The 26,996-nt window shown below is 32.0% G+C and overlaps 3 protein-coding genes across 4 annotated transcripts; 2 read left to right on the forward strand and 1 right to left on the reverse strand.

The window, feature by feature from the left end:
* Window positions 1-823: 823 nt before the first annotated feature.
* On the forward strand, window positions 824-7,173 carry LOC9324170 (helicase-like transcription factor CHR28). Of its 2 annotated transcripts, XM_021034367.1 has the most exons (13): window positions 824-1,088; window positions 1,174-1,342; window positions 1,563-1,632; window positions 1,770-2,093; window positions 2,206-3,347; window positions 3,690-3,761; window positions 3,987-4,064; window positions 4,153-5,044; window positions 5,127-5,257; window positions 5,374-5,565; window positions 5,783-6,334; window positions 6,437-6,646; window positions 6,734-7,173. In XM_021034367.1, the coding sequence occupies exons 2-13, from the start codon at window positions 1,196-1,198 to the stop codon at window positions 6,842-6,844; spliced, it is 3,921 nt and encodes a 1,306-aa protein (XP_020890026.1). In that variant the 5' UTR covers window positions 824-1,088; window positions 1,174-1,195; the 3' UTR covers window positions 6,845-7,173. The 2 variants fall into 2 exon arrangements, with proteins under 2 accessions (XP_020890026.1, XP_020890027.1); XM_021034368.1 differs by lacking the exons at window positions 824-1,088; window positions 1,174-1,342; window positions 1,563-1,632 and having other exon boundaries at window positions 2,031-2,120.
* Window positions 7,174-12,743: 5,570 nt separating this feature from the next.
* On the forward strand, window positions 12,744-17,010 carry LOC9322625 (serine carboxypeptidase-like 32). Its single transcript, XM_002886513.2, has 10 exons — window positions 12,744-13,342; window positions 13,496-13,603; window positions 14,005-14,100; window positions 14,194-14,286; window positions 14,412-14,506; window positions 14,896-15,162; window positions 15,236-15,366; window positions 15,466-15,567; window positions 15,816-15,921; window positions 16,030-17,010. The coding sequence occupies exons 1-10, from the start codon at window positions 13,030-13,032 to the stop codon at window positions 16,174-16,176; spliced, it is 1,458 nt and encodes a 485-aa protein (XP_002886559.2). The 5' UTR covers window positions 12,744-13,029; the 3' UTR covers window positions 16,177-17,010.
* Window positions 17,011-17,122: 112 nt separating this feature from the next.
* On the reverse strand, window positions 17,123-22,900 carry LOC9322626 ((E,E)-geranyllinalool synthase). Its single transcript, XM_002888061.2, has 12 exons — window positions 22,185-22,900; window positions 21,263-21,464; window positions 20,935-21,164; window positions 20,701-20,824; window positions 20,496-20,611; window positions 19,737-19,930; window positions 19,529-19,644; window positions 19,320-19,418; window positions 18,970-19,185; window positions 18,413-18,542; window positions 18,011-18,256; window positions 17,123-17,852 (listed from the first exon to the last, which is right to left on the reverse strand). The coding sequence occupies exons 1-12, from the start codon at window positions 22,567-22,569 to the stop codon at window positions 17,274-17,276; spliced, it is 2,637 nt and encodes an 878-aa protein (XP_002888107.1). The 5' UTR covers window positions 22,570-22,900; the 3' UTR covers window positions 17,123-17,273.
* Window positions 22,901-26,996: the final 4,096 nt, after the last annotated feature.

Here is a 26,996-nt window from a genome sequence, read left to right on the forward strand (position 1 = left end):
AACATAATTTTTCGCTCTACAAAGTAGTTGATCAATCATAAAAATTGATATCTTGTATAATATTAGTCTTGTTTTAGGGCTAACAAATGAGTCAGAAGATTACAAGCGTGTGTGATGTTCATTGCTCTCAACTCCCACATTTCTTTTAACTTTGGTTTTACAATTCATTGGTCCATATTTGGTTTCTTAAATATAGAAAAATTTAGTCTCAGTTTAAAAAATATACTATTAAAAATTAAAAATATAATGCTTTGTAAAAGATTATGACAAGGAGATTGGTAAGATCATTTAGTCAATTATATGTCTTATCTCTTTTTATTGACTGAGATGATCATTTTTATGATGAGTGGATATATATATCGTATTCGAATTGATCTTTTGTGATTTAGGTTTATATTTGTTATTAATATATTTAAAGTTGATGTTTGTTTATAAAATCTACTTTCTTTTTAAAATAAGAAATTATCAAATCCTCATTTTCTTAGTCATGTTTTTGGAGTTTTTTTGGTCAAAAAGTCTCTCTCTAATATTTTGTATATCAAATAAATGTAAGACTTATATTTCACACAAATAAAAACAACAAAAAATAAGTTGCACCATAAACTATGATTACCAAACACTTCAAAGAAATCTCCATTACTTGAACACTGTTCAGTTTCCTTCTAATTAAAGTGTTTCCCTTTTGTTTAAATTGTGTGATTTTGCTTTAACAATAAAGATGACGGCGCATATAATATATAATTATATAATCATGCATTATTAAATTAACGAAAAATTAAAAAAAAATGGAAAAAAAAATAAACAATTTCTTCGACCGTTCCTTATTTAAGTCCCGAAGACTCTCGTGCCTTTGTTTACCTTTTCCAATTCGGAGAAAGCCAAAAGAGAGACGAAGGCAATATAAAGAAGAAGCCACCGTCGCTACAAAAGTCGCGTTTTTTTTTTTCTTTCTATCGAAACCCAACTGCTCTCTACCTTTCCTGGAAAATTCCTTCAAAACCCAATTCACAAGCCTTCTTCTTCATACCTGAAAATTCTCAAATCTCTGGATCTACTCTTCAACTTCTGAATTTCGATTGGGTTTTCCGGTAGGTAAATTCCGTGACTTTTGGGTTTTCCGATTTAGGGTTTGTTTAATCTCCCCTTCCCCCTTCTCGTCCTTTCTCGGGTTAGGGTTTCTTTTGTTGGATTCGTGATGGGTGAGGAAGGTTCAGTGTTTGGTATGGGAGATGAATTTCACGTTGATGATTGTGATGGTGGTTTTGAGTTTGAAGATGATGACGAGACTATTGACATCGAAACGCTTTATCGGATTCTAGATGAGAAGCCTGATTCTGCTGAGGTAGTTTTTTTTTTGGCTTTTGTGGAAGCTTGAGAATTTTGATTCCACGCTTCTCTAACTCCAATTTCATTACATTAATTTGAATGCTGCTAAAGATGTTTGGATTTGTATTTTGTTTAAATAATGTATGTGTGATTCACAATTCTGTAGCTACACTAATCTCTAATGACTACTTTTTTGGATAGACAAGAAACTAACATTTAGAGTGACAAACTTTTAGGGAAGCCAAGAAAATTTATCACCAGTTGGTTCATCTGCTGACGAGCTCAAGGATTCACACTTGCAAAATGGTTAGTAATTGGAAAGTGTACCTCTTTTTTTTGTTGTTGTTTACATAGATAAATAATAGTTCTTGAGCTGTTTGAGGTTTATCGACATTAACGTCCGCTTGGATTTTTTTGTTTTGTTATGTGTGTTTGTTGATTAGGATCTCAGATGGTTGATTGGTGCCCTTCTCGGGATTCATATAGCTTAGGAGCCTCGACTGAGATAGTTCAGCCAGGTTCATTTGATGAACATGTGAAAATGGAAGCCGGGCTGAGTCCTTCACCTGCTCATACTTGCTCTGCAAGTCTTAAAGATTGGTTTTCGTTAAGTCAGGGTGAGCAGCCTGTGGAAACATGTGGAGTATCTCAATCTGAGATGACTAGTTGTAGTATATCGTCTAGTTTCTCTGATCATGATGGCAATATGATGGCCTTCAATCCTGACACTGTTTCCAAGCAGGATGACAAGATAATTGATTCCAAATGTATGCACCTTATCTACTAAATGTCAGGTTATTTTTTTTTGTAAAATTTGCACTACTCATCTATCTGTTGCTAATTTCCATGTTCCTCATTTTTTGTTATATCAAATTGCAGTTACATCGCACAGCCCCACAATGGCGACTCCATATTTTGATGATGTGCCTGGATACGGAGTGGGGTTGGGAGCCAATCATAATTCCTCTGTCATGTCTGGTTTTTTAAATAATTCCAATTCTCTCAGTGACAGTGCGGATAACTATGTCTCTTCTGCAAAAGATTGCTACAATACAAGTGGAACATCCTTGTCAGACCATACCCCCAATTTTGTCCACAATTTCGCGTTTCAGTTCTTTCCTAATAAAGAAGAAGCTGTAATTGATGTTGAGAGTGGAGTAAGTGAGTCCCAGTCGGATGGTGCCAGCCGGATGATTTTTGATAGACATGGCAGAGTGGATCATGGATCTTTAGAAAGTAAACCTCCTATTGATTTTTCTAGTGCAAGAGGGATCAGTTTCAAGTTTGAAAGTAATCCTTCAGTTTCTCCTGCCTGTGTCAAACCGTACAACAGTTTTGACAGTCATTTAGCTGATAATGACCTTGACCGGCCGGATAATTATTCAAGCAGTTTTCAGGATAATAAAGCTGTTCATGTGACGGTTAAACCAGAGGTTGAGTCAGAGAAAGTGGTCTACAGTTCAGTTCCAGGGGAATATAGTGTCAGGGACGATGCTTATGTTTCTGGAGAAACCAATCCTTGGTGGTCTGGTGCATCAAGCTCTGCAGCCTCCTATCAAACAGATATTGAGAAAGGATACTCGTATATGGCACCGCAAACAGCTCTACCTAGCCAAGACAGTGGCGATAGAAGCGCCAATCATTTTTATGATTCAGATACATGTTTGCAATATGTTGCAGAAGATCCCAGCCCAGTGACACAAAGCAGTGAGTATTTAGACTTTCAAATTCAAGGAGGCCATGAATATGTTCAACCGAGGGGCATTGATTCTAATTTCTCAAATGCCAGCTTTGAATCAGTTCAAAGTCATTCTTCAGAATGTATATCCGATAGTGATGATGATTCTGACATCTGCATAATAGAACCTAATGGCCAATCTGCAATCCCACATCGACCACTAGCTATGAAAAAGCCGCTAGTTTCTTCAGAATATTCTACAGTTGGTCATAATTACAATCAATCTGGAGGCCTGAAGCTTCAGTCAAATAAAGAAAATATGATCTTTCAAGCTGCATTGCAGGTTAGCAGCTGTTAGCCTTATAAGGAAGTAGGCGTTCAATTGCCATTGTATATCTTGTTGATTCTATTTTACTCTCTCCCAGGCACCAACAGTCCAACACCTTAGTTTTTGCTGATTGTGGATAGTGGATACATTTTTGTATGTATTGCAATTTCTGATTTATAACCCTGTCCATGATTAAGTTGAGAATGTTGTATGGGGCTAAAGGTTCCTAATCTTCTCCTGTTATTGGATGTGTCATGCGTTATAATGGGAGACTACAATTAATGACAGTTCCATATTAACCTTTGTTCTTGGTTTTAAGTCACTCATTAGGTCTAATTACATGGTCTTATTTGACAGGATCTCTCTCAGCCTAATTCTGAAGCAAGTCCGCCTGATGGTGTCTTGACAGTCCCGCTTCTGAGACATCAGGTATGTATGCAATTATTAAAATTAAAACACAAGCTGTAGAAATGAAAGGTGTGGTGTACTGTATTGATGTATTGTATGCTTAACTAAGATGATTTGGCCCGAAAGGAGAAATGGAAAATTTTAATCTGTTTATATGATTTTCCAGCTTGATGGTTGATTGTTTTGGCCAATGAGAATAGATATAATTATTATTGTTAAAACTGACTGCATCTTACTCATGAACAGCGAATTGCATTGTCATGGATGGCCCAGAAGGAGACAAGTGGCTTCCCCTGTTCTGGAGGAATTCTTGCTGATGATCAGGTTATTTTGTCTTCTGTTGTAATCTTTATGTCAATTTTAAACATTCAGCTAATTTTGTCAAATTTCCTGGTATAATTATCTTTTACAGGGTCTTGGGAAGACAGTTTCCACTATAGCTCTTATACTGAAGGAAAGGTCTAAACCTGCCCAAACATGTGAAGAAAGTATGAAAAAAGAAATTTTTGACCTAGAAAGTGAGAGTGGAGAATGTGCACCTTTAAAGACCAGTGGAAAAAGTGAGCATTTTGAACACTCTCAATTGCTTTCCAATGAAAACAAAGTTGGTCGAGATAGTGTGGGTAAAGTGAGGGGAAGGCCAGCTGCTGGAACACTCGTTGTCTGTCCCACTAGTGTTATGCGGCAGTGGGCTGATGAATTACATAAGAAGGTGACTAGTGAAGCGAATCTCTCTGTTCTGGTATACCATGGGTCTAGCAGAACAAAGGATCCTTATGAGTTGGCTAAATATGATGTTGTTGTTACCACATTTTCTATTGTAAGTATGGAAGTGCCAAAGCAGCCTCTTGTTGATGATGAGGACGAAGAGAAGGATGGTGTACAGGATGGGGGAACTGCAGCTACTGGCTTTTGCTCAAACAAGAAAAGGAAATATCCTCCGGATTCTAAAAAGAGGGGCTCAAAGAAGAAGAAACAAGTTGAGTTTCTGTCTGGCCCTCTTGCGAAAGTTTCATGGTTTAGAGTTGTTCTAGATGAGGCACAGAGCATTAAGAATTACAAAACCCAAGTTGCAAGAGCATGCTGGGGGCTTCGTGCTAAACGGAGGTGGTGTTTGTCTGGCACTCCAATCCAGAATTCAATCGATGACCTCTACAGCTACTTTCGATTCCTCAAATATGATCCTTATTCTTCCTACGTATTGTTCTGTAGCACGATTAAGAACCCTATAACTAGGAACCCGGTGAAAGGATATCAGAAGCTGCAGGCTATCCTTAAAACAGTGATGCTTCGCCGAACTAAAGGTCAGTCTACTGGTATTGAATTTAATTTACTTTGAATGTTCATCTGAGGGTTTTTATGGTTTCTAACTGGTAAACACATTAGGTTCATTTCTTGATGGGAAACCCATAATTTCTTTACCTCCGAAGTCCATTGAGCTGAGAAAAGTGGATTTCACTGTGGAGGAACGTGATTTCTACTCCAAACTAGAGGCTGAATCTCGTACTCAATTCAGGGTATGGCTATATACCATGAATAAATGGTTGTACGTATGCATATGCCTTTGTATTTATTTACATTCCCAAGGCCTAAGTTTTTTTTTTCTTTCTTTCTTTCTGTTCTTTTATATCAGGAATATGCAGAAGCCGGAACAGTGAAGCAAAATTATGTAAATATCTTGTTGATGCTCTTGCGCCTTCGCCAAGCTTGTGATCACCCTCTTCTGGTGAATGGTGAATACAGTTTTACATGGGAATCTTCTGTTGGATTAGCAAAGAAACAGATTCAGTCAGAAGCTTCATTGGCAATTTGTGGTATCTGCAATGTAAGATTCTTTTGTCTCGTAAATTATTATACATGTGTTTTTTTTTCCTGACACACGTGAAAGAGGAGTTCTAAAACATTATAAAAAAATTCAAGGGTTTTTTACTCTATTATGCAGATCCTTGACTTATCTCATTTCATATCACCTTTCGTTGTCAAACCATCATATAGTTTTCTTGACTTGTAGTACTTAATCTATTTCCCTTCTTTATACACAGGATGCACCTGAAGATGCTGTTGTTTCAGTCTGTGGTCATGTTTTCTGTAAACAGTGCATTTATGAACGCCTTACTGGTGATAATAATCACTGTCCCCTTGCAAACTGCAATGTCAGACTCACCATCTCATCATTATCTTCCAAAACGAGATCGGACGATGCTATGCCTGACATGCAGGATCGTGCCGCTTCGAATAGCCTTAGCCCCTGTTCTGATGAAGATCTTCCATATGGTTCATCTAAAATCAAGGCTGCTCTAGAGATCTTACAATCACTGCCCAAACCACAGGATTTGACAGATACAAATCAGATCTCTCAAAACAGTGAATACTCCAGTCTTCCTGTAACTCCAGTTAAGAATGAGGGTATTAGCGTTGTTGTTCCGGTTAAGGTAGCTGGAGAAAAGGCCATTGTTTTTTCCCAATGGACCAAGATGCTAGACCTACTTGAAGCTTCTCTTGTAAGTTCACATATTCAGTATAGAAGGCTTGATGGAACAATGTCAGTTGCTGCTCGAGATAAAGCAGTGCAGGATTTCAACACTCTCCCTGAGGTACATAGCCATTAATTGAATTTTAAGGAATTTGTCTTGACCCACTTTCTATGATAGTAACACATGATGATAGAATTTTTCTGCTGTTTTTCTACCTTTTAGGTAACTGTAATGATAATGTCTCTCAAGGCTGCTAGTCTTGGACTGAATATGGTAGCAGCTTGTCATGTTCTGATGCTGGATTTATGGTGGAACCCAACAACCGAGGATCAAGCAATTGATAGAGCACATCGTATAGGACAGACACGACCAGTAACAGTCGTTCGGTTCACAGTAAAAGATACAGTCGAAGATCGGATATTAGCCCTTCAGGTCTGTGAACTGGTTCATTCTCTTCAATTTCTCTATAAGCTTTAAGCCATTTCATCTTTGATCTCTAAACACGTTTTGTCGATGCAGCAAAAGAAAAGAATGATGGTAGCCTCTGCATTTGGAGAAGATGAAAAGGGAAGCCGACAGTCTCACCTCACCGTAGAGGACTTGAGCTATCTGTTTATGGCTGATTCATGAGAACGAGCTTCAAGCTCCTTTTTGACCAATGCGGGCGGGTACATATGATAGGATTTTCGTTGGTTTTTGTGCAGTTTTAGGAGGAAGAAACTCTTCGTTTAACTGACTACAGGTTTGTGCAAAAGAAAGATTAGAAAAGACTATTGGGGTTTGGGATATAAAAATAGAAAGCTGATCCGATTTGATTATTGGTTCCATTTAGACTTTAGGTATTGACAATTAATGGAAGATGACAATATACAGGAGCATTTGCTATTGAATTTATCATTGTACGATCACAATGTGATTGGTCCGGCGAGTTATAATAGCTTTACTTTCACGATCTTCAATTTCCTTGTACATTGACTCATAAGTAGATTTCACAAATTGTTTTCTATATTACACGAATAGAAAGTTTGATTTCTGTTCTGGTGTGATCAACTTGATCAATATATATACTCAAACCAAACACAACCCCAAAACCCTAATACAACACCGAAAATAAATTCCTATTGATAACACACGTAATTAGATTTCTAAACTTTGGATCGGAATATTCTCTCATAAGTCTTATCAATTCCTTGAATTTGGAAAATCATAGAAAGTATTCTATCGGCTTCGAGTCTCTCGTTTGGGCACTTTCACGTCATTTTTTCAGACAACGATACGTGACATGTGAAGACTTGTACATTTGAATAAACATGTCAGATAGAGAATCCGAGTTATGTCACATCTATGGTTATATAACGCAAACACAAGACCGAATATATTCTAGACCGGTCAAATCGATGGATGAGAATTAAACCTTCGTAGAGCATTTTTGATATATATTCTCTACTATTTTAAATTCCATATTCTCATATCATTTTTTCCAAGTAATATCACAAAAGTTCGAATTTATACTTTCGCTTTCTTTGACTCCACATTATCTAAACACCAAACCATCCTTCGTCTCAATTTATCTCGAATCGATTGACAAATGATTCTTTTTTTGCTACTTAAAAAGTAAAAAAAGTTGAAGGACAAAACTAAAAGGCTCGAGAGACTAATGCATATTAAGGTTCGAGATACAATATATTAGAAAGTAGTTGAATACTATCATCACTTAGCAAATATGACATAGATACAAAAAAGTTATTGGAGAATTGTATACGATATATTAGAAAGTAGTTGAATACTGTCAGTTGGGCCTTGTATACAAACAAAAAAGTCTTAGCATTATAACCATTTGAAAATGATTAAAAAAAGTTATTGGAGAATTGTATTCACGCATTCTAATTATAGACCAAATATAACCTATAAGTTGCAATCTTGTGGCTATTCACCTACTAAAGGGTTCTATGGAAAGGATTATAGAAGACTACATAAGTTAAAGAGCATTTAAAAATATCGAAGGTCTTATTCTATTGTAAACCAAATGATGTCATCGAACTTCTTAAACCAATTTTCTATTACAAGATAGAAAAATTATATCACATCTTACTTTTCCACAAAATATAAAATATAAAGACTAATAGGGGAAATACCAAATGTCACACGGGAGATTTAATGGAATAATATTTCCCTCTAATTATAGTAAGTTGAATTCCATGTCATAAGTCATAACCATTCAAAAAACACTATTTCTGTGTTTCTTAAATTTTAATTTTTACTACTTAATTAATTTCAAAATGATAAATAAATTGAAATTATTTCAAAAATTAAGACGCACTAGCTAGGCTCGCCACAAATGACAAAAGGTCCATTTACTTTCGGTAGTTCGCGAAATCCTCTGCGTTTGATGAAGCCATTTAGGTTTTTGAAAGAAACGAAATAATATTTTAATTAAAGGCACCACCAACTTAGAATATATACCTCATTTGCCTTTCGCAAAGATTATTTGTTCAAAGATATTTCAACGTGTCATGTCATATTTCTTTTCTTATTGGAATGTTTAGTTCTTGACAATCTAGCTCAATGGAATAATGTTATATTTGAATAATTGATGATTTACGTGTGTAGTTTTTTTTTTAATCTTAATTGTATACACATACTGTATATACAAATAGAAGCTAGTTATGATGTAATGCATATACTGTTCGAATCTCTGTTTTAAAATCGTCTGTTTATGCAGCTAAAATCCCTCGAACGTTCGGTTTTCACCAAAATGTTCAAAATATTGATTAATAGAAAATCAACGTGTTTTTTCATATTAGACATTCGATTGACCAATTAATAAAATATTATTCAGTTAATGTATATAACTAGAATTAATTATAACCAGAAAATAAAATTTTGAAAAGGTTAACATAATCTTTTTCATTTTTCTGTTAATTAAACATAAAAATATAACTGTACAAAAAGTTAATTTTTAATTGATTGATTAGGCTCTAATTAAGCTCTTCTCAAAAACATATTTACCCTTTATAAACATAATTTAAATTTATAAAATTCAATGATCCTACGCAGTTATGCTATTGTGGGGCTAACCAATTCTCGTATTTTCACAGGTTTAATAAGACAATAAAGTTGCATTACTTTTTGCCATTTTGTGATTAAAACCCATCGAAGAGAAAGTGCTCCATCCGCTCCTCCACAAAAGTCATCTAGTTAGCAAATGAATTTCTTGAAAATATAATCTAAGAGATTCATTAGAATAAATATTTAGATTAATTTGACCTAAGATTTGTCTGTTATTTGATAATGGATCGTAATAAAAAATAAATAAAGAACATAGTCTTGTTCATTACTAATCTATATATAATAGCAATCTAATAGATACCATTTGCACATCTGAACGGTTGCTGTCTTTTTATCGCAACCTTTCGTTTAAATCGGTTATTTTTTTACGGTTATTTTGGTTGCGTCTTTTTATCGCAATTTTTGTTTTAATCGGTTATTTTTTTACGATTATGTCGTTTCCAATAAATACCATTTGCAAATCTGAACGGTTACGTCTTTTTATTGCAACCTTTCGTTTAAATATTTATGCTTTTTTTTACACTTCTAAACGGTTGTGTCTTTTTATCACAACTTTCAGTTAAAATATTGACGGTTACTTTTTCGGTTGTGTTTTTCTCGCAGCTTTTCGTTAAAATATTGGTGGTTACTTTTTTGTTAACGGTTATTTTTCGGTTATGTTATTACAATTTTTCGTTAAAATATTGGCGGTTACTTTATTCGTTTGATTTTTTTATCACAATTTTCCGTTAAAATATTGACGACTATTTTTCTCGGTTGTGTCTTTTTATCGCAACTTACCGTTAAAATATTAAAAGTTATTTTTCTCAGTTGTATCTTTTTATCAAAACTTTCCGTTAAAATATTGACGGTTATTTTCTCGGTTGTGTCTATTATCGTAATTCTTCGCTAAAATATTGACGTTTACTTTTTTCGTTGGCGGTTATTTTTTCGGTTGTGTATTTTTTATCGTAACTTTCTGTTAAAATATTGACGATTAGTTTTTACGTTTTTGTCTTTTTATCGCAACTTTTCGTTAAAATATTGATGGTTATTTTTTCTGGTTTGTGTCTTCTTGATTGCAAGTCTTTGTTAAAATAATTACGGTTATTTTATCCCTTGACGGTTATTTTTTTGTGTCTATTTATCGTAATTTTTCGTTAAAATATCGACGGTTATTTTTTTTCGGTTGTGTCTTCTTGATCGCAACTCTTTGTTAAAATAATTACGGTTACTCTTTCCGTTGACGGTTATTTTTTTGTTGTGTCTTTTTATCGTAACTTTTCATTAAAATATTGACGGTTATTTTTTTTTGTCTTTCTACCGTAAATTTCCGTTAAAATATTGACAGTTACTTTTTACGTTTGTGTATCTTTATCGCAATTTTTCGTTAAAATATTGACGGTTATTTTTTTCGGGTGTCTCTTTTTGATTGCAACTCTTCGTTAAAATAATTACGGTTATTTTTTTGTTGACGGTTATTTTTTTTCGGTTGTGTCTTTTTTTCTTAATTTTCCGTTAAAATATTGACGGTTATTTTTTTCGGTTGTGTCTTTTTATCGCAACTTTTCGTTAAAATATTGACGATTATTTTTTCTCTGTTGCATCTTTTTAATGCAACTTTTCATTAAAAATATTGACGATTATTTTTTCTTGGTTATATCTTTTTATCGCAACTCTTCTTTAAAATATTGACATTTACTTTTTTTCGTTGACGGTTATTTTTAGTTGTGTCTTTTTATCGCAACTTTCCGTTAAAATATTGACGGTAACTTTTTCGTTTGTGTCTTTTTATCGCAACTTTCCGGTAAAATATTGACCGTTATGTTTTCTAAGTTGTGTCTTTTTATCGCATATTTTTGTTAAATATTGACGGAAATATTTTTGGGACAGTTCTATTTGTTAAATTATAGTCATATTTTTTTTAGTTTACGGTTGTATCTTTATAGTTGCATCTATTCATTTAAAGTTACGTCTCTTCACTATATTTCATTGTATTTTTTCGTCACAACTTTTTGTATGAATAATTGTCTATTTAAATATTTGTGACATTTGAACTCTATGTATTTGTCCTTCTTCCTAAGTAGTTCCAAATTTTGTTCTTTAACATAGATTATTTGTTTCATGATAAATCCAAAAAAAAATCTGTAAAATGCCTCCAACTTATTTATTCTCTAAACTATTTCTAAACATACATAATCTTAATATTAAAAAAATTCTTCTAATTTAACTAAAGTTTTTTGGAGTGATTATAAAAATGGAGAAGTTTTAATCAACTTTAAATATTAAATTCTAATGAAAATACCAACAATTTTTTTCTTAGAATTTGACGGATTATACAATAACTTTTTTTTTTATTTAACTATTTTATATGGTAACAATGATGCTTTCTATCTTAAAGCAATATATATGGGTTGTATACAACGAAATATTGATGTTGAGTTAGCACTATTACAAAGTCGGAATATGAGAAGACATCCTCATGTGACGCTTGTGATTGGGCGCTTTGAATGTATTAATCATTAAATAAACCGTTTCAAATAGTATAGTAATCCATAAATCATCTCTATTATTAGGAAAAAAGCAATGGTTTCAATTCGTCACATGAATATTCAAGAGAGAAGTTTTATTACTCAATTAATTTAAATATAAATAAATGAGATCTTGTAAATGTTTATTTGTTTGTTATAGATGTAATTTAAATCATCAAATTTTATATACTTTCGAATATATATATATATATATAATAAAATAAATATTAATTTTATATTTAAAAGAAAAATGGACAAACAAAAAACACCAATTCTCGAGCAAAGTTCTTAGTCACCTACAAGTCATACTGAGTACAAACTCCATCTGAATTTTTGGGTTTTGACCGGCTAGAATTTTTCATCTCTATATTATAACTCTTTGTTATGTATTTTGTCACCTTTTTTTTTTCGTCGAAAGTGAGATATATTTTGTCACTTATAAATAGTTTTACATTCACAAAAATTATTTCAAAAGTATTTTTAATCATAATTATTTATTTTCTTTTTTATTCATAAATTTGTTAACATCTTTGGAAAATATTTACGTTAAAACATAATTAATTTTATGTAATAATTCAAATTTTTGAATATATTATCATAATAATTTAATACATAAACACAATCAAATATATTTGTTGAAAATGAGTTCCCCGCGATATTGCGGGGTTCATAACCTAGTATAAGTAAAAACTAGATCATTTAATATGAAAGTATAGTACGTCAAAATTTCCTATTCCTCAAAAAATCACAAGATACTACGTTAATGTCATATTAAATAACGGTTGTTCTTGATAAAATTAGTGGCCTGATACATTAATCTAATGTTGGTTTAGGTCCCAATCACCCAATAAATTACCTGCTTCCCATTAACTGTGTGAAGTCTTTAATATTATACAACTACCATTGCTTTCTCTGCTACAATTGGGCTATCTTAGCTAGCTATATTTTGTTTTAAAAGTATATATATTAATTGCTCTGTATATTTTGTTTGAACAGGTTTTTAAGAACTAGCTAAAGCCATTAATAAGAGTTGCATCTAGGGGCCTCTTACAAAAAAAAGAAGAAGAAGAAGTAAATAAAGCGTAAAGCCATAAATTACCAAATAGGATACTACTATTCCATACCCACTTAGTTTATGTATTTTCAATTTAATAAAAAACAAACACAAAGTTCCCCTTGATACAAAAAAATAGAGTCACCATATTTCCTTATAAATAGATTGACATCAAAGCCTTCATGTCTAATCCATCTCATCTCATTACCTCTTACTTGATCTCCATTAAAATTCTGAATCATCAAATTATGATGAACATTTTCAATGTGTCTATTGCTTTGTATCTTTGCATTCTTTTCGTATTTGTTTCATCTGATAGTCCAGAAGCAATGAGAGATCTTGTGACAAACTTTCCTGGCCAACCAAAAGTGAGCTTCAGACATTACGCCGGTTATGTCACGGTTAATGAAACAAATGGGAGGGCTTTGTTTTATTGGTTCTTCGAAGCTATGACTCATTCGAACGTAAAGCCTTTAGTACTGTGGCTTAATGGAGGTAACCTGGCTAACATTATCACTTACAAGGAAACATATTTATACTAATTTCACTTCTTTTTTTGTTGATAAATTCACATTTTTTCTTATAAATCTTTTTGGCCGATGTGGGCACATTTTGATTTTTCTTTGCTGATAAATATAATAAATATAGGTCCTGGATGTTCTTCTGTGGGATACGGAGCAACACAAGAGATTGGTCCATTTCTTGTTGATAACGAAGGAAACGATCTTAAGTTTAATCCCTACGCATGGAATAAAGGTATATTAAAGGTTTTTTTTTCCACATTAAAGTTATTTTATTTATGTCCATCATCATCGTCATTCAATAATATTTATATGTTATATATATTCACTCTGTTCCTTAAAGATTGATGTTCTAGCTTTTATTGTTTGTTCCACAAAAATTGATTTTCTAGCATTTTTATTTTATTTTTATTGACTTATATAATAAATTGTAAACTTCAAGATACAATGATTATAAATCATTAACTTTCTTAGACTACTACTGGTTAATAATTATTAAAAATATTTTTGATTAAAAACAATGTTAAAATAATTAAACAATAATTGAGTTCTTAATATGTGCGAAAACTCCAAAACATCAAACTATTAGGAACAGAGGGAGTAACGAGTTTAAGTGGGTTAAATTTGGTGATGCAGAGGCCAATGTTCTCTTTCTTGAATCTCCGGCTGGTGTTGGGTTTTCGTATACAAACACAAGTAGTGATTATAGAAAACTTGGCGATGACTTTACAGGTAAAATATTTATATAAATTATATTTATAATATAAATAAATAAAAAAATCTTGTTGTTGGATGTCAATTGATTGTTCTTATCTCAATTAACAGCGAGAGACTCATATATTTTTCTCCAGAAGTGGTTCTTGAGATTCCCAGCTTACAAAGAAAACAACTTCTTTATCGCAGGAGAGAGCTATGCAGGTTTTGATTTTCGTATATAATCAATATTATACAATACCTATGCAAAAAAAAATATATTATACAATACGTTATGTAGGGTTTGATAATTATGTTTTGAATTATATAAACAAATTATGCATGGACAGGAAAATATGTACCCGAGCTTGCAGAGGTTATTTATGACAAGAACAAGGAACACAACGACAACTTGTCACTTCACATTAATTTAAAGGGGATTTTGGTAATTATCACCTTTGGTTTCTCATAAAACACTACACAAAAACAACGTAAATTCTATCTGTCCTTCGATTTGAACTTTAAGGACATTTCCGTATATGTTTGATTCGCATAACACTAATTATCAAATTGACGTTGAACATTAATCTAAGGACACTTAAGTATATTTGAATCTCCTACAACACTAAAGAAATTGAATATATTGTAAATTGTTCAAAATTTGACCAATCTTTGAATATATTCTAGACTTGTTATTTGAAGCTTAAGGAGCTTTTAGTAATTAGTAATACGTTTAATTCGCATAAAACACTAAACAAACACATCGTACGTTGTCCGATGTTCCATTCAAGACATGATTTTTGTAACTTTTTATTTTATTAATTATGGACGCAGCTTGGAAATCCATTGACATCATATGCGGAAGATTGGACAGGATGGGTGGATTATGCGTGGAGCCACGCAGTGATATCAGACGAGATATATAGAGTCATTGAAAGGAGTTGCAATTTCAGTAGTAACACTACATGGGACATTAAAGATTGCAAAGACGGCGTAGATGAAATACTCAAACAATACAAAGAGATCGATCAATTCAGCCTCTACACTCCTGTCTGCATGCACCATTCATCAAAGGTTGATTCCTACGTCAACTCCAAGATGGTAAACTAATTATATAATACATTCACTAATTGTGTGTTTTGCTACAAGAACTTAACCTGAAACTCTTACATAGATACCAAGGCTGTTCGATGGATTTGACACGTGTTTGGATGATTACACAAAAGTATTCTACAATAGAGCTGATGTTCAAAAGGCTCTTCACGCGACTGATGGTGTTCATCTCAAGAACTGGACCATTTGCAAGTATGTATTACTCTTGTGATTTACTTATTTAATTTCTGATTATAGTCTATGATAAAGATTATCTAAATTAATCTCATTTCTTGTTTTTCCGAAAAACAGCGCTGATATTCTAAATCACTGGAACTGGACTGATTCAAAGCGGTCCGTTTTGCCTATATATAAGAAACTCATTGCCGGAGGATATAGAGTTTGGGTTTATAGGTAAATAAATTTCTCGGTTACATTTTTGGTAAACAATACAATTGTTTTAGTTTATACATTTGCTACTTCAAACTTCATAGGAATATATGAGCAATGGGACTGAAACATACATTCTAAACTTGGTTGCTTGAAACCCGAGCAAAATGTATTTCCATCTATTTTCCTTTACCCTCTTGGTTTTAAGGAAAATTTTATCCTATTTGACTATAATTGGCTGAACAATTTTCAATTTGTTTGTGGTGACTCAGTGGCGATACTGACGGAAGAGTTCCGGTACTCTCGACAAGGTACTGCATAAATAAACTGGAATTACCAATCAAAACAACTTGGAGGCCATGGTATCACGAGAAACAGGTCAAAATGATCGCATTCAAAAATATACTAATCGATGTCTCATCATATAATGAGAGTTATTTTTGAAGCGTGATCAGATCCTTTTTGTTCAACGTTGATGATATTTAGGTAAGTGGATGGTTTCAAGAATATGAAGGTCTAACGTTTGCAACCTTCAAAGGAGCAGGACATGATGTGCCTTCGTTCAAACCCAGCGAATCTCTTGCTTTTTTCTCTGCCTTTCTCAATGGAGTTCCTCCCCCTTTGTCGCGATAAAGACAAGCTAGTTATGAAGAATTGAAGATTATAATAAATTTTATATGCATTTTTTATTAGTTATTGGTGATGAATTGAAAATTCAAAAAACAATAATTGAATATGTGCTATTGGTTTACTTGTTAATCACAAAAAATGCATTTATACTCAATTAAAAAATTATTCTTAATATGTGTGAAAAGTTTAAAAATTGGATGGGAACATAGAGAGTACTATTTAGGTGTCTTACTTTCAAATCAAAGCATAACTAGTAATGAGTAGAAAAAACTCAAGCCATTGTATACGTACAACATAAAGATCTAATTATAACAAAACAACTAATATAGATCCATTTCACTTTCGATATGAGATCCGAACAACTTTTTAGCCATAGATTGTCCGCTAGAGATTGGTTAGCTTCTTGGGGTATTTCTACCCCCATAACTTGCTTCCTTTGTTTGATATTTGAAGAGTCTCATGAGCACTTGCTATTAAGATGCCCTTTCAGCGAGCAGGTTTGGACGCTGTTCCAATCACACCTTCACTTATCTCCTTGTGGTTTCCACACTTGGTCCTCGCTTATTGCCTGGACAAGGTTGAAAACAGACTCTTCCCATCCAATTATTCGGAAGTTTGCGTGCCAGGCCGCCGTGTACCACCTTTGGAAGCTCAGGAATAATATTCTTCATAACCAGTTCTTTGCCACACCAGCTGCAGTTTTCAAAGACATTGAGAAGAAAATGCGTATTACCATCACAGCCAGAAAGAACCGGAAGCAATTCGCCAACTTGATGGCTCTTTGGTATCAGATAATCGTGTTGACACAAAACAAACTTTATAATCCTTGTGTTTTATTCTTTTTTTGGCAAGGTTGCAACTTCTTGGTTAAGCTCTTTTCTAAAACCTCAAACTTTCATTTTATATGATATTTACATTCCTATATATATAAAAAAAACGATCATAAATATAATTGAAAGCAACATAGTTTCTTAATCTTTCACAATCACACTTGTCATAACAATTTGCACACAGAAAAAAAAACACAAACTATTTTACATATACCAAATGTAAAGAATCACCAATCTATATATAGATAATATATAATGATACGATATTAATTAGTAGAAGCATGGTGCGAATATTGATGGCATCATTGGTACCGGTTTCCGCTGCGAGGCAACAATCTTGAGATGCTTCTGGTGATCATCAAGCTGTGAGGCCATAACGCGTTTATGAACACTATAAGTTCTTCCCAAGCACATAGATGTTTTCATTGCTCCGTATTCGTCCTTCCTCTTAAATTCAATAATATTTGGCGCCAAACTATTCAAAAGCAAAGGAAGAATCACAAAGTCATCGCCATGTGTCATTAGTGGCATAGGCTCGATCTCTGATAGTTCATAAACATTCACGGGATCATAGAGAGCCTTCTTAATGTCTTGAAGCATCTCCGTGTCCGAATCATAACGGTTCTTCTTGTTAAAAAACATCTCGAAGACTTTACAACAAGACATGTGAATCTCTTTGCACGGTTTCGGCAAGTCACTTTGTCCATCAACTAGTACATGCTCCATAAACTCTTTTCTTTTTGAATCGATTATCTTTTCAATATGAGCGATCGAGTCCTCAATCTTGAGACCTGGATGATTCTTCAAGTGGAGCAGCACGGAGTTGATCTTCCCTTGTTCTTGTTCCTTCTGCAATATAACGTTGCATGGACAAGTTTGATCGTTTAATAACAAAATTATCTTGTGAAATAAAAATATACATTTTCCAAGTCATAGGATTAACATTCCTTGATTTCATTTGAATTAATTAAACCCCAAAAAACAAATAAACCTAAAAGTTGAATCACCTGAAAACTTTGTAGATCATTTAAGAGTCGAGATATGATCATGAGCAATGTAGTTATGTTATCGTAATTTCCCTGTTTGAGTTTGTTTTGGGGAAAACAAGGTTCCATGAGACATGAGATGGAAAGAGCAATGGTGTGTGCTGCGATTGAGATCATTCCGTTTCGAATATATTCTTCCATCGACACTGTGTGTCCCTTCTTACTCCATTCAGCTTCACGCAGCCATGACTCAAATGTTTCACCCCACTACATATAATAATAAAAAGTGAAAATTTAGTTAAAATTTGAGACTTTATTTTTTTCAGTGCATTAAAACAAGGAATACGTGATCCTATTCGAAATGTATGTTAATTTTTGCAAAATATTTTTTTTTATGGATAAGTGTCGACTAAGGAGACATACGATGTTGCGAAGATGGACGATTATGTCGGTTTTGTGGTGCGTACGACAAGTATTTGCAGTCTCTCTTACAATATCATCAAGTGCTCTGAAAATGATCTTGCCGTAACCTTTAAGCTCTTCTCCTTCCCATCTATCATATATACGTAAACAATAATTCAATCAAGAATCAATAAAATAATTAAATTCTGATGCAACGTAAAATTAAGATAATACAATTTCTTTTTTTTTTAATAAATAGTCAAGATGGCTTTGGATTTCTTGAAGTTGTTTTTTTTTTAATTAATAAAATAGCTTATAAAAAATAGTATTTTGTCTATCTTTTTTTTCCATGAATTTACAGAGATCTCAACGAGTTCAAAAAGGTTTGATTTCTTTAGTTATTTTATAAATTAAACCAGTAACTTCTTAGTGTTCCTGATATTCTCAGAATCAGTAGATCACTATTCACTAGCTTATCTTCAACTACATATGTTCTAAAACAAATATATATAGAATTAAGTTATTAATTAATTAGGATCTCTAATCACGCCAGCATAACCGGATGTTAATAAATTTACCTTAAAACTGCTTTAGTAAGAGCTTCCAGGTCATTGAAAGAACCTACTTCATCAAAGAAATCATCGGCAATTGTGATGAGGATGGCACTTTTTGCTGCAAGCTTACCAAATTTAATGGCATATTCATAGGGCAACGAAGTCACAGTTGCAAAGTAACTATATTTTGTCTTCTCTCTACCAAAACCAATATCACTAAGTCCCCATTTCTTTACCCACCTGTTTCAAATCGCTATTGTTAGACTATATATATTCACTTCATAGATTATAATTTGTGTATCAGAAGACATTTTTTCAATACCAAAATGCTTTTGTTCTCAACTACCATGCAATGTAAACTAAAGTCTACTCACATTGTCAATTCCTCCAGCTCGCGACAATATTTGGCTTGTCGAAACTCGAAGGTTTTTGCGGCAAGATGAGTCAGTTTGTTGCTATACGCACTATTTAGTCTGATTCCAGAAATCACAAGAAGAAGAAAAAAAAAAAACCCTTGAATTAGCTTATTATTGATGGATTTAGAATTAGATAGATCAATTACATATGTATTAATTGTACATACCTTAGAAAAGAGGCTTTTCCGACTGAGAGGGCATTTGAGTTCTTGTCCTCAATCCACATCCTATGATCAAGGTGTTTGAGTCGAGCTATCCATGGAGTACTTAATTCATGCACAATCTACACATCAATCATTATTTGAAACAATTAATAAGCAATGCGTTTTAAATCACTTAAAATATATACTTCACCTTACTGAAAAATATTAGTACCATTTTTTCATTAATGGACCGACTATTCTTGAGTAAATTCCGAGTATATTCTCTTGCTTCTTCAAGATCATTCTCTCCCGGAAACATGAGATCCGTGGCTCTATAAACATTTAGGATCACAAGCAAGAAAGAGTCTATGTTTCTTTCTAACTGATATCGCATTTCTTGATCATTCAAGAACCAACAAAAGCTTCCTGCAAAGGATTTACACTTAGGCTTTTAAAATCAGCATAGTAAATAATAAAGAATTATTTTTGATCAATCTAGATGATATATTTTTTTCTGTTAATATAATGGCCAGTTTCAAAAATTTGAACTTTATAGAGTATACACAGTAGTTTGATTTTATTTTTCCCAGTTAAAGAATATAATACAATTTCACAAATAAAATGGAAAGCCTTAACCAAAGAATAAGAAATACAAAACGGCCGTGCTTTCTGCCGACAAAAGACTACCACTTTGATATTTGAGCTTGATTTACAAAATAACTGAGGACTTGACTTGATATGGAGTTGTAAATAGCACCTTCATCGGTGTAGAGACTATAAAATGTTTTCACAAATAAAATAATAATAATTTTAATATTAGAACATGTGGCAGGAAAAGGGTTCTCATTGATAACCGTTTCTCATTTTTTTTTTTCCTCTTTTAAAATTATTTTTAATTATATTAGTGGTTAAAATGTCTTTGAAAACCAACCGATGGGAGATGCACTAACGAGAACCCGATGAAGAAAGACATAGAAACGAGAATTCTTACTAGGTGAAACGTCTCGACCATGCATTCTTAACATCCGAAATGCAAGAGAGTCTTTGTGCAATTGATCAGCTAGATAACTCATGGACATTCTCTCGACATCTTTTTCCTCGTAGTGCCTTAAAATTACCCGAAGAAAATAAGTTTCGCTTAAATATTATATATTCTTAAAGAAAAGTAAAAAAAGTTGATTATAAATTTCCCTCACCTGTAAACTTGTTCAAGAACGTGTTCAATCTCTATACCGAAGAACTCTCCTAAACCAGTACTCTCGATTAGATTAACCATGGAGAGTTTTATGAGATCTTCATTGAGAGGGTACTTTTGTGGCACTGAGACAAGAAATCACACATAGCTTGTCAGTTAAATATTTAAAATGCATTTAAATAATAATCATATTCAAATTATTTATAACTTTGGAATAACTAGAATGTTGATTAACCTCCATTAGGGCATTTTTGAACGAGATTTTGAAGATAAGCTAGACATTTTGTGTTGCGAGTGAGCATAAACGCTGACGCAGTTGCTGAAGGCGACTGAAACAACGAGCCATCGATACTGTCGAGACTCTTAACGATGATGTCTTCTTTATTTTTGACATATAATTTCCATGGTAACACCTCTAGATAGGCCAATAGAGGTTTGTAGTTACAATCATCCACCAATTTTTCTCTGGAAAACAATATTAGTTAACCCAACTTTTTTTATAACTATTATATATGCTTATGGGGAAACTTTTTGGATCAAGATTTCTTATCATATAATGTTACCTTTTGATAATCTCTTGGCGTTGATAAAACATCCCTTTGATCATATCGATGCAGCGACTAGAGAAGACAAAATGTAAGCCAAGTTGTTGAGCAAGCTCTAGGATTCCTGTGAATTTGATAACGAACCAACGAGGATAAGATCTTTCTTCGTTGATGTATTTTCCAATTATCATCTCCGTATTTCTTTCGATATATCTCGTCCCTTAAGAAATAAAAATTATAATAGGGTAAAATATATTATACTGGAAAAAATTGTTTATTTACAAAATAAAGAAGCAAGTAAACTGGAATGAGTAAGAGGCGTTTATAATATTAACATTTGTGCTTATGTATACCTACAAGGCCACAACTTAACGTAAGCTTAACCACTTTAAACAAAATTCATTCAACACCATACACGTAAAACGAAATATCAGTTTTTTCTTAGCGTACGTGTGTTTGTAATTTGTAAACATATTAAAAAAAATTACAATTTTTCTTTGATTTTGTATTTGTTGCTGAATGAAAATTGCACCTGAAATGGATAGCTTAAAGTACTTATTAGTGTGGGCCTAACTCACACCCAAAATCTAGATTAAGGGAGGAGGATTGCCACAACACATATATATTGCCTATGAATCACAAACCCAACCGATGTGGGACAATATTATTAACCCACATTAATAGTACTGTTGCATTTTTCATTTTTCAAAAAGCATACAAAACATGTGAAAAACTATAAATATATGCTTCGTGGTAGAAGAAAAGCCCAAATTCGTATTTTGTATATATTTGCACGTGATATGGGCCATGCATGTCAGCATGTGATGCCTACAGCCTCGTACGTAGTGAGTTATCCTTGTCTGCTTACGTAGTGATACGTTTTACATGCACGAACCTTAGTCAAAGAGTACAAAAATACAAAGTTAAAGTCTTAACGCACCTTTGTGGAGATGAAAACACCCAGTGTTCCACTTCTGAAGTGCTACAACACAAGCAAGAGTGGAACTGAGAATATACATGTCCTCTTCGCCGCCTTCATCTCCGGCATCAGCCACCGTAGTATAACTTCCGGAGTTTCCCCAGAAACCTTCTCTGGCATTTTGATTGCACATAATCCAATCTAGACAATCTTGGAACATCGGTTTAAGCTCATCATCACCTACGTTGTTTTCTTCTTCGATCATGGATAACCAAGCCGTGTCGTAAGCTGAAGGAGAGACAAATGAGTAAGGATCAAGATTAATGTTGGACAACTGAATTTCTCTCTTGATCTCATTGACCAAAGCGTGGAGATCATCAGAGGAAGAAGCGTAAGAGGACTTCATTGTTTTTCTAATTTATTTTTTCTGTCTAGAGGATGGTCTTTAGATTGTGTATGTTAATGTATGGGTCACTAATCTGCGTGTGTTTATATAGAGGAAGCGAGTATACAACTATACATATTGAGTTAAATGTAACAATGTGAAAGATGTGGTAGGATAGTTTGAATATTTCAATGGTCTACTCCTCTCCTACTCTTCCATTTAATGGTCTACTCCTCTCCTAGTCTTCCAATTAACTACTCCTCAACGAATTATTTTAAATTCTCATGTGATCATAGGGACTCACGTACTAAATAAATCATATCATTATGCGTACGTCTCTTTCCCTCCTCACAAATATTGTCAATATTTATACAAAAACAAATAAGAAAACAATATTGAGACTTAAAAAAAAAAGGACAATTGAAGATATGTGTAACTGCTCATGGATCATTTTTTTTACATCTTTGGATCGATAAGATCCGATGCATAGTCAATCCCTACTATACGAGGTAACGCGATTTAGTGGAGCCGAACTCCAGTGGGAAAAACGGAGTCAAATAGACTTAACCACTTGACTAAAGATACATCCAGGCTCATATGTCTTGTATCTTTACCAATATTGTAACTTCCTAAGACTATTTACAATGACAATTTTTTTAATTGTTGAAAAATGGTCAATTATTAAATACCTTGCAATATAATGATATCATGAAAATAAATAGGAGATGATGTGACAAAAATTTTGTTGAAAGTTTTCAACATTGGTACAAATTTGTGAGTATATTCTTCTTTAATTTATGGCAAACTTTGATTGAGCAAAAAAAAAAGAGGAAGAGTTGATTTTTGATTGAGACACAGAGGATGCATTGATTGGTCACTTAGATTCTTGATTTTTTAATTATCTCAATTATTTAACATCAATTATTTCATAATAATTATAAATAATATATATATAGTATTTAAATCAAAATTCTTCATTTTCATATCCTATAAATAGAAACTTGTTTAACTAGCATTCAATAAATTTTTGTTTTTTTCGCTTTAAACATCGTTTTAGTGAAATAGATCCGAAAATCATTTTAAACATCGTTTTAATTTAATATATAATTAGTTGCTATTCATAATTTGTAATCATAAAATAAAAACATAAAGAAAACTAAAAATATGAAATAAAAAATGGTAGGATAAGGTGTTATAATTTTATTGAACAAAACTAGAGGGTAAATATTATGTGGATGTTGAATTATGATGTGAAAGAAAAATTCAATGATGTTGACTATAATATATTTGATTAGTTAATTGTAAAACATTAAAGATTAATATTCGTAGTTTAGTAATCTACAGTGTGTTAATGTCGTCGTAACTCGTAAGTGGATCCACCCCTAATTGCCTATGTAAAATTACATCTTATATAATATGACAAGGTTTTTTTGAAGAAGCTATATTATCATTGTCATTTGGCATCCTATGCATCTGACATGTGTCCCTCTCCAATTAATGGTAATTAGTGATGATTAATTTGAAATTATATCGTAGAAAATAAATGGGTGATTTTGAAAACTACCCTATTTTTTAGTTTCCAATTGAAAAATACCATTTTTCTATTTCTAATGAAAATTACAAATTTTTATATGTAAAATGACAATTTCGTCTATATTTAAATTGAAAGCTGTATTTTTAGTAAAATTATAACTAAATTCAAAAATTGAGAGAAAAATTCAAAATAATATTAATTATCCTTATAATTATTTTTTGAGATAAAGATAGTTTATTTATTTTATATATTAAATTTAATAAGATAATATCTAAAAATATTAAAAAAGTCTATAAAGTCTAACCCTTAGGTAGTAAATGGTGAAAGTGTTTTGGCGTTTTTCATTTTTTGTTATTGAAAACCGCACCTATGTTACCATTCAACACCTTCTCAGAAATATGTGTTTTAAAAAAAAAAAAAAAAGTAAACTGCGGATTTCAAAAAAGGGATAAAAAGGCATGGACCGCATTTCAAAGTGAAGTCAGGTCCCCCTGCGGTCCAACCGAAAAAACGCAGTGGACAATAGCCACTTATTTACTTTTGATTTTTTTAATGTTATAAATCATTATGTACATATATATTTTTTACCATATATATATATGATATATCCCTTCTCTCACTCTTTTCCTTCATACTCTTCTTTCACAAAAAATTTTCTAGTAACCAGATACATCTCTTCTCCCTTAGATAATAGATTCTCATACTTGGTAAGAAAAGTTTTAAAAAACAAACTTTCTATATTATTCTCTCTTTATATTTACTTTAGCTATATTCTACTAAGTGTTTTTCATTCATCTTTTACAGGTTGGTTCATCGAATTTTAACGATCCAAGGTTAAATATTTTTTCAGAATTTGTTTCATAATCACATTTTCAATGTTATCATAAATATACTCAATAAGTTCTTTCAGCAAAACTAACTTACTTAAAAAATTTTATGACAAAATTTTATAGATTCCATAAAATTGTAAGTAAACTTACGTATAAAATTTTATTGTACTAATTACTTATTTATAAGATTAATTTAATTCTGTCCAAAACTTTTATTTTAACAATAACTGATTTACAAATATTACAATAAATTAGTTTACTTATTTTCATAATATAGTTACATACGTTGAATTTTTTTTGTTTATTTATACAATATTACTATAATACATATATATATATATATAACATGTATATACAAACATATAACATTTATTAATATCACTGTTTTTATTTGAATAATGTTTCAATATTTACAAACATATTATGTTTACTAAACATAAATATCCATAAACTAATTGAGTTTATACATCAAAAAATTTCTTTTAAAAATAAAAGAAAATAGTTAATAGACTATCAAAATATTTTTTTAAAAACTATAAAATAATTGTTGGATTTTAATGATTGTAGATATGTCATCTAATCGTCGACGGAACACAAATCCTTCCACAAGAACAGGTTCAACTCATCCCAAAGAAACATCAACTCCTCCTACAGAAACAACCGCAATTAGTTTTTTCACCAATCAAATATTATTCCGTACCGCTTATTTTGTACAAACCGCACTTGTCCCGCAAATATTTTTCTCTCGCACGTACCGCAGTTGAACCGTACCGCACTATAATACCGCTTTTCCCGCACAACAAAAAACGTTGTTACCATTCGGACGCTTATAATTAATATTGTATAAACAAAAAAAAATCTCAACGTAACAATCAAATTCTTCAACTCCAAAGTCTGCTCCAATTTCAAGGTTAACGTAGATTACGACTTAACATTGGTAGAATGATGTAATATACATGTATCATTGATTAAATCAACATACGGTTTATAGCTCTAACATAATATTAATGATAGAGAACCAAAAACTAATGGAAATCTAATCAAAAGTAATTTTAGTCAAGAGATTTTAAAAGTAATGATGAACTATTAATTTTTAATCAAATGTAGGAACATGATTCACTTGATAGGTGAATTCACAATTATTTTAAATTGTTTAAAAGAAATATTTAAGATAAAAGTTATTAAAATTTTTAGTTATTTCAAATATTAATTTCAAAACTAAATTAATAGATTTTCTGTTTTATGTATAAATTCTTTTTAATTAATATTAAATTTCACAAAAGCCATTTTAGTAATTTAATATATTAAAATATAGTTTTTAAAAGAGAAAAAAAAATAGGGTATTTTTCAAAAGAAAAGTCAAAAATAGGGCATTTATCCAAATTTACTCATAATAAATTTCAAAAAAACAACTGAACATTCGTTTCTTCTCTTCTCTAAGCATATCTTTCCAGACATTATAATTAAGTGTCCCTTTTTACCTTACGTTACTCTATCTAATAAATAAAAACCGTAGCATTATATTTCTTTACGTTACGTTTCTTCTTCACATTACGTTTTCATGTTACAAATCTCTTATTTAATCAATTTCATAAAATCGATACACTTGGTGTGTTGATCTTTTAACGGCTGGAACATTCTTCAATGCTCTACAAGAAGCTCTCTACTTCAGCTCAAGCAATGATTATGTTTCTAAATTAACTTCTTTTTTTTATTTAGTTATTTGAAATTTATATTTTCTTCTCTCTCACTCATCTTCATTTTAGTATGTGCCTTATCTTCATTCTAGCCAAAAATTGTGTCAAGAAATTATGCGCTTGAATATGTATGTTCTCATTTAAGTATTGTTTACTTTTAAATATTTTTAAAATATGATCCAGCAAAAAGTAACATTATATCCAATTGGTAAAATGCATTTCTTAGTTTCGTGTTGATTAGCTAAAACATGATTTAATTTCGAAGATTGGTGTTAGTGACGAGTAATACTTATTTTGTGCATTTGTTTTGTTCATGTTGTCATAATATGAATAGTAAAAAAAAAGACACATTGATTCGTTAAAAATTTATTGACCCGGGTCTGGTAA

The sequence above is a fragment of the Arabidopsis lyrata genome, assembly GCF_000004255.2.
Source record: "Arabidopsis lyrata subsp. lyrata unplaced genomic scaffold ARALYscaffold_2, whole genome shotgun sequence".
In the NCBI taxonomy this organism is placed as follows: domain Eukaryota; kingdom Viridiplantae; phylum Streptophyta; class Magnoliopsida; order Brassicales; family Brassicaceae; genus Arabidopsis; species Arabidopsis lyrata.

What these genes read in the sequence shown, in the direction of transcription:
- LOC9322625 (XM_002886513.2), top strand. Translation starts at nt 13,030, where the DNA reads ATGTCTAATCCATCTCATCTCATTACCTCTTACTTGATCTCCATTAAA. An exon ending in AGTACTGTGGCTTAATGGAG is followed by an intron (nt 13,343 to 13,495) that starts GTAACCTGGCTA and finishes TAATAAATATAG; the next exon opens with GTCCTGGATGTTCTTCTGTG. An exon ending in CCTACGTCAACTCCAAGATG is followed by an intron (nt 15,163 to 15,235) that starts GTAAACTAATTA and finishes ACTCTTACATAG; the next exon opens with ATACCAAGGCTGTTCGATGG.
- LOC9322626 (XM_002888061.2), bottom strand. Translation starts at nt 22,569, where the DNA reads ATGAAGTCCTCTTACGCTTCTTCCTCTGATGATCTCCACGCTTTGGTC. An exon ending in GAGCTGGAGGAATTGACAAT is followed by an intron (nt 19,186 to 19,319) that starts GTGAGTAGACTT and finishes GATTTGAAACAG; the next exon opens with GTGGGTAAAGAAATGGGGAC. An exon ending in ATGATCTACAAAGTTTTCAG is followed by an intron (nt 17,853 to 18,010) that starts GTGATTCAACTT and finishes GTTATATTGCAG; the next exon opens with AAGGAACAAGAACAAGGGAA.
- LOC9324170 (XM_021034367.1), top strand. Translation starts at nt 1,196, where the DNA reads ATGGGTGAGGAAGGTTCAGTGTTTGGTATGGGAGATGAATTTCACGTT. An exon ending in TCCCGCTTCTGAGACATCAG is followed by an intron (nt 3,762 to 3,986) that starts GTATGTATGCAA and finishes ACTCATGAACAG; the next exon opens with CGAATTGCATTGTCATGGAT. An exon ending in AATCTCGTACTCAATTCAGG is followed by an intron (nt 5,258 to 5,373) that starts GTATGGCTATAT and finishes CTTTTATATCAG; the next exon opens with GAATATGCAGAAGCCGGAAC.